Raw genomic sequence first — 7,788 nt, 5'->3', positions numbered from 1 at the left:
CAGACTCAAATTGAGTAGAAAGGTTTTTCAGGTTGACCAAACAGAGCATGTGGATCAAACTGAAGTACTGCATAGCGACTTTGGAGAAACCATCCTGACCTTGAACACTTATCTGAGTTTTTTCCCCCATCACTAATATATTGTACTCCTCCATTTGGAATACCAATAACTGAGTCTCATTACTGTGTTAGAGTATGCAATATAGTGTCCAGCTTCAAGTGAGATCTTCAGGCACCTTCGTGTTCCATGCGTTCTAGGAGAGATGCTGATGAATCATCTGTGAAAACAGAATGCCATGAGTAACCTCAACATAAGCAGCAGTCTGGATAAAGATGAAAGAGAAAGTCAAATACAATTTAAGTTATATACCTTTTGGATGAGTGATTTCAGTCTTTCTAGGAATTCTTTGGGTGGTTTTTTCTCATAAGAATCACACGAAGGACAAGTCTAGAAATCAATGAAAGAGTAATAATCTTCTTTAAAACTTTTTTCCTATTTAATAAAATGTTCATTCAAACTTCATGTTTTCCAATTAGAGACATAAATCATGTTCACTGAAAAAATCTGAGAAGTGCATAAAATTGTCCAAAAAATAACAGTGAGAAAAATCACTTGTAATCCTATCCTCAGAGATAACCACAGCAATGTTTTGATATGTATCCTCCCAGTGATTTTTTTCTTTGCATTTATGTTATTTCCACAGGTTATTCATTTGCTTTTTTTCACACTTAATATATCATAAGCATTTCTTACGTATCAAATATTCTTCAAAAATATATCCCATAATGGTTGCTTTGTATTCCTACATAGGATTGAAGTATTACTATTTTTGGACACATACGTTGCTTCTAACTTTTCACTGTTGTATGCAATGCTGTGATGGACATCTCTGAGTAATTTTTCTTATACATCTTTTTTTATTTTGCTTGATAAATAACTAAAAGTAGAATTACTAAATTAAATTAAAGGGATAAAAAATTTTAAGGCTTTTGACGTATGTTATAAAAATGTTTTACCTCTATTCATATACAACATTCTTACCATTATTGGACATTGTTAAAATTTTTAATTGAAAAAAATAGGATTTCCTATCTTAACTTGCATGTATTTGATTATGAAGAGATTACACAATTCTTCACATGTGTATTACCCACTTATATTTCTTTTTAAAAAAATCCTTGGTTTATGTTCTTTAGCCGTATTCCTGTTGAAATACCAAACACCAGGCCATTGCTTGCTGTTTAGCATCTCTAATGCTGGTTTGATGTTGTGGTGAGAGCTATTTGACTGAAAGATAAGAGATATAAGTTCTAACTCTCATTCTGGCACTTAATATTTGTGGGGCTTGGGACAAGTCACTTAACATCCTTGGTCTCACTTTCCCATCTATCAAATGAAGGTGCTTAACTGGATAGTTCTAAGTTCAGTGCCAATACTACCATTTTATGGTCTTTGACATTGGGTTTCAAAGACACACTCCACTCCTTTCTTCCTGAGGAAAGTTTTAGGGGGATACTTTTCACATTGCAACCTGGCCAAGCAATCAAAGAAAATAAAAATCATTTTGTAATTAAGATTTCATTTGAATCATATGTGAAATTCCTTACAGGAGAGAGAACTGATAAAGAAAATTTTCTAGTAATTTATCTTATGTGTTTATCCACTGCTTTTGATTAATGCTTGAATTACTCATGAGATTATCTGCATTGCTCATAAGCTGGCATAAGAGGAAATATATAAGAGGGTCTTAGGGCCCCCAAAACTAGGGACTATTGAAATTCCCCTGCCAAATAATGGGGTCTACCCATTTAATGTAGTATTGACTCTGCAATTGTACAGGTTGATAATATTCCTTAAGAGAGGAAGGGAAAGTTTGAGATTTATCCTGGTGTCTTGTAGGCTATCTCTTTTCTTATAGGAAAACTAGGATCTGGCTCCTGTTAATAAGGATACAGGTTATATGTGATCATACAATGAGAGGAGAATATTTTTTAACTCAAGTCACAACAGGATTCTCTGCCTAATGACTTCCTCGCCTTTGAAAGCTATATTAACTTTTTCCAGCTACCAGGGACTGTTAGCAAATTCTAATTGGGTTTCTGGGCACTTTCAAGCCTGTGGACTAAAAAGAGGTAACTTCGCTTCTCAAAACACGCTCTATATGATAAGATATAACATGTAACTGGAAGGAAGGGACTGGAGGCTCTGGTTGCGTGTGTGTGTGTGTGTGTGTATGTGTGTGTGTGTGATGTAATAGATACAGTTAATAAGTACAAATAAGATAGATGACAAATGACAATCTTACCAGTTCATGTTTCTGTCTTCTCCCTGCATTTGTGGGAGGCAGTTTCCTCTTCAGCTGTTTAGTTAATACATTGATTATCTTTTCGTTGTCTCTGGTATTTGCTGACTTTAGTTGGACCTTCTGAAAACATGAAAAAGCCGACCGCTCACAGTGTCTCTGAAAGGTGAATGATTTGTATGCATGTTAATGAAAGTTACTCAGAAAGTAAAAATGACCTTCCCAATCCTCTTTTCTTACTTCTACTGCAATGTCTCAGGTCACATTCATTTTAGCAGACAAATGAGGAATGATTTCAAGTCCTCCTTAATCTTTGAGCTAAAAAGGAGACTCTTGTGATGTAAAATTTCCCCGTGCTAGGGGAGAGAGGACGTTTCCCTGTCTCACAGACAAGAGGAGGGAGCCTTGCTTTGCCACACTTCTTTATTCCTAATGTCATTGTGAGGCCTGGGTGTTGGGCAAGACTTGGTGCTTCATAAGAGAGCGTTAGTTTGGTTTTAGAACACACTTCATGAATTATGAGGCTTTAAGAGTTACATTGTGACTGGTGGCAGCTTTGGGTGAGTTATGCTATGGCTGATTAAGAATCATTTCATCTGTCTTTTGTTTCTCTCTGCAGTGTACATAGGAGTATCTAACAGTGACATACATGTCTTGAGCAGCGCCTTATTCTGTACAATGCCTGGCATAGTGTCTTGTTGCTAATGAGTGCTCAACACATATGTGTGGAGTGGACAAAGGAAGTAAGTGAGTTAAAGCCCCTCCTTTGGGGAAAGGAAATGGATGCCTACCTCTGATGGTACATTCCATATCTAAGATTCAGTACACTTGCTGTAGACCATGCGTGACTTTTCTAAAATCCTATTCACACTCTCTAGATCCTCTCTAGTCAGTTGGGGTGGGATCTGCCTGAATCAAGGAGTCGAGGAATAGAATTTGAGACATGCACCCACCAATGGGAGGGAAGACTGTCCCTTAGAAAGTAAGAGTAATGTCTCAGCGCATGGAGACGTGGGCAGATCAAGGATCAAACACTTGACTCTTGGTTTAGGCAAATAGCCAGGGACTAGTGAATAAGTCAACATCTTAGAACCTGAACTGAAAATGAAATGGAATTTATTGGAAGGACAAAATTTACACCGACGTGTTGAAAACATATTGATGCTGATCTAAGAACCTGTCTCCAGGTTGCTTTTCTCTTTCAGCAAAGGTCTGTGTGTGATGCTACTTCCCGCCACCCCCAAAGCTGCTGTGTCTTCCTTTCCCCACTGTGTATGGGAGCTACTGCCATGTGTCCAGAAGCCTCAGTTTCTCTCAGTTCCTGCAAGGGCCATCCTGTATGCAACAGTACTACCTGAGTCTTCCCATAGACAATCAGCTGAAAAGAGCATCTGGCCTGATTTGCGTTTTCCAACCTGTATGCTTACCCAATATGAATGTTGATTAATAACATGCATCTTTAAGACACAGCCCCATCAGATTTGCTTTGCATACACAGCCACAAGCCGAGAACCAGCTTATCTGGTTTCCTCATATCAGAGCACCTTGCCTCTCATAAGGGCGAGATAGTGTCCTTTACATATGTTTGCCAAAATGCTTATTTAATAGAAACTATTTATAAATGTTAATTATAGCACTTTTTTTTCCTTGAAAACCACATGTTCATGTTTGTTGAAGTTTTTTCTTTTCTCTTCTTTTTGACCACAACCGGCTTAACTTACTGGAAAAAAATAATATTCATATTTAAAGAGGTAAATTTTCCAGCTGAAACTGAAAACACTAACTGCTTCATCCGTGATGATCTGAGAAACCAGCATTTCTCACAGAGACCCATTTTGCTGAGTTAACATTTGCATGTGGATGTTGAAAGAAAATTAGGTTCCAAAGAAGTATAGGGGCCTACCAAATGAACTCCTCTGAGACGGTTATTGCCAAGAGTGGTCAAGACAAGTGAGCAAAGATTTTGCACCTGATAAAGCCTTTCTGCAAGCCTCTGAATGGCATCTGGACACCAGTGCCCATATTGATGGGGCTGTGCTATCTCTCTTGCCCTTCCTTGTTCACCTGTGTCAATAGGCCATGGAATTTTGCTTCGTGCTTTCTGCAAACAGCAGAGCTATCCCTGGCAGTCTGTGGTCCAGGACAAATAACTGCTGGATTTGGCTTCAGATGCACATTAAAGGCAACCTCATAGAGGAAAAGAAGCGGAGGAGCTGTCCTGCTAATTGCCTTAAGGACGTGTTGAGAAGGGGAGTAGAGAGATTAACCTCAATTCAGGCAGCTGCAAGTACGCTGTCACTCAGGATGACCCCGAGTGCATGTGCAGCACCACCACTGGGGAGCAGAACCACTGCTTTCCTTTGCTGTGCCTTGCAGACTCAGAGGGCGAGGCTTTGTTTCCCTCATCCTTTAACACCTGGAAACATGAGCAGTTATCTGTCCTATATTAGTGTTGCAGAATAGAGGGAGCAGGAAGGAAATCAAAAGCAAGAGTAACAAACCGCTCTTCTCTTTAGCCAGAGAACAGTCAAGTGCTGCTTTTGCAAAGAGGTGCACTTGGCTTTGTTGATTTGCAATTGAATATTTGAAAATATTTGCCTCCTTACAATTTATTTCTGACCTACTTACTTTTATTATATTTTATTTTATTTTACTTTTATCTTTATTTCAAAAAAAGCCCTGGCCATTCACACTAGAAAGTCTTTCTAACTGGGTAAAATTACCTTTCTCCCACGTACAAACTAGGTTTATATCAGGGTTTTTCAACAGTAGCCCTGTTGACATTTTTGGGTGGATAATTCTTTGTTGTTACGACTGTCCTGTCCATTCTAGAATGTTTAGTAGCATCCCCACACACACAATCATGCCAACCAGAAATTTTTCCAGACAATGCCAAATGTTCTCAGAGGGCAAAGTTACCACCAGATGAGGATCACTGATTATATGATTAGAAAGAGAAAGAAAGATGCCTGGTAAGGCCAATTAGCCACCTTAGATAATCACTCTATAGCAACATTTATATGCAACATTTAAATGAATTTATTTTCATTAAACTCTTTAATCTTCTTAACTCTTTATAGACTCTGCTTTGATGCTCGCCCTGAAAATCTTGCTATAACACTGCTGTGGCCTTGAACTATTTTCTTCCCTCCTGGGTTTGCCTGCCAGCATAGCTTAAAGATCTTACTAATACCATTATTCACTTGTATCATAGCCAGCATTGCTTGATCAGATTGTCAGATCCAGTGTCACTGAGACAAAATTATGTCATTATAATGTAAAATAAAAATATCTCTCTTTAACGAAGCATATAAAGGAAGTACCCGCTGGATCAACTCAAGTTAGAAAACGGGATATCTTTCTCATTTTGCAAGTTATAGACTGCAACCAAGAAACTCCTGAAAGGACTCTAACCACAGCAGTTAGACAAAGGGCATGAAATGCTAAAAAAGATATATTTTGATCATTAGAACATTAAGAAATAGTTTTACTTGTTGGAAAAGTCTTTCCAATGAGCTGAATGTGCTACTTTCATTTTAGATGCTGCTTATTAAAAAAGGACCTAGTAAATGAGAGTGGTTAGGTTCAGAGCTAGAGAGTGATTTTTGGAGAAAAGCAATAGTTGTGACTCATTCACTTTCTAAACTTTTACACATAGTCATTTACGATAATTGTTTTCTTTGCAATGTATCTTCATAAGTCTCCTCTTTGTAGTGTCCTAGTTACTGGTAACACTTTTATAGTTATTCTAATTTATGCAGTTAAAGGTCTGTGACAATGAAAACATTTCCCCCAGTTGGGTTTATATCCTCAGGGTACCAAACCTGAAGACTAGATCGAAGTTACCAAGGAAAAGATCAGCACATTGAACACTTGAACTGTATGCTAGGCCTCTTCTTCCTGGGCCCTAATGGATTTAAATGGCTGAAGAGAACGGGATGAGTTGTGAAAACTGTCATTTCAAAAGACCTCGCCGAAGACCAAAGACAAGACTCATTGAGGCCAAGGTATATGGGAATTATATTGTAAAGGATGGCCTTGATTTTGACACTACCATTCTTCTATGCTGTTCTATAGTCTGTTCTTTCTTTCCTTCCTTCTTTTTTTTATTCCTTCCTTTCTCTCTTTCTCTCCCTTTCTTCCTTCCTCCCTCTCTTTCTTTCTTTCTTTTTTTTCTTTCCTTTGCAGTTATTTAAAGGTGAATTCTGCATTGGTAGTATGTGTCTATATTTTGTAGATAGGTTTACAAAGAGGGCTCAAGTATGTTCATGCACAAAGACTCTTAAAATTAGTTGGTCATTTTTCAGAAAATGATCATAGTATAGATTTATTTTCTAGTTTTATTATTCTATCTCAACAATACTACTTGGGAATACTCTTAGAGATATTTGGAGATAAAAATATATCTTATAAGGTATGTAGTGTTTTATTGGTTGGCTTGTTGGTAAACCAATGAATATTTGAGCAAAATAGAAATAACTATCTTACCAATTATTAAACCCCAAAATTCATTGAAATTAAGTATATTTCTAAATAATCATGTTAATGCCTTTCTTAATTGGATTTAAAAACTTACATCAAATGTATTTTCACAAGTAAATGCAACTGGTCTTACCTTTACATCTTCTGGAGCTGGCAGAAATTCAGGGTCCTAGAGCAAAAGAAAATTAGTTCTGAGTTATTTTTATAAGTCAAAAAGCTCCTTTTATAGTAATTGAAGAATATTATTTAAATTTTATTGTGACAAGTATGGCCTTACCAAGTCATTCACATAGTTTTTCAGCTGATCAACAATATCTATAAGTTGACGCAGTCTAATCAAGAGGCGATCTTGCCCTTGGAAGCTTGATTTATGGGCCACTGTCCCTGAGAAGATGACCATCAGGCAGATGACTATTCTCTCCATGGTGCCAGGACTGGATCTCATAAGTGCCAGTAGAACAAGACCTTGGTCTCAGTTTTCACTTTAGTTTGTGAACAGGTCGTCAGTAAAGCTATCTATTTATTCATCCTTCAGGGAGAGGTAAAGCCCTCCCATTGCAGCCTGGAAATCTTTGTAAAATGGATGAATGTGAGTAACTCTTTTTTCTTTTCCACTGGCTAGGTATACGTGTGCATGTGCTAATGCGTGGGGGCAGGGATTGATGGAGTCAACGAAATGTGCCTCATCTGCGTCTTAGACAGGAAAAAGAGAGAAATGGGTGAATTCCAATTTTCAGCATGAATCAAGAAGTGTGCAAAGTAAATAGTAGGTACTACAAGACTTCAAAGAAGTAAACAAAACACTTTGATCTCTTTTTCTCTGCCTCCCTTAGCATCTTACCTGTTCTCTCTGACAGTCATAAGGGCACTTCAATAATGAGTAAAGTAGCAACATGTGCTTTCTTGCAGGAATTTTTCTTATGGTAATAACTAGGCTTTTTGACTGAAATCATCCAGTATTCCATCATAAAGGTAGGAGGAGAGCTACATTTTAGGAGATTTTA

The 7,788-nt window shown here is 37.6% G+C and overlaps 1 protein-coding gene across 1 annotated transcript; it reads right to left on the bottom strand.

Moving 5' to 3' along the window:
• Nucleotides 1–223: 223 nt before the first annotated feature.
• On the bottom strand, nt 224–7,229 carry IL21 (interleukin 21). Its single transcript, XM_057706492.1, has 5 exons — nt 7,062–7,229; nt 6,918–6,953; nt 2,306–2,461; nt 370–447; nt 224–277 (listed from the first exon to the last, which is right to left on the bottom strand). Exons 1-5 carry the CDS (start codon nt 7,227–7,229, stop codon nt 254–256), a joined length of 462 nt encoding a protein of 153 aa, XP_057562475.1. The 3' UTR covers nt 224–253.
• Between the last annotated feature and the right edge of the window lie 559 nt (nt 7,230–7,788).

The sequence above is a fragment of the Hippopotamus amphibius genome, chromosome 13, assembly GCF_030028045.1.
Source record: "Hippopotamus amphibius kiboko isolate mHipAmp2 chromosome 13, mHipAmp2.hap2, whole genome shotgun sequence".
NCBI classification, from domain to species: Eukaryota; Metazoa; Chordata; class Mammalia; order Artiodactyla; family Hippopotamidae; genus Hippopotamus; species Hippopotamus amphibius.
The sequence above is the reverse complement of the archived record's forward strand: the minus strand, read 5'-3'. Positions and strand labels throughout refer to the sequence as shown.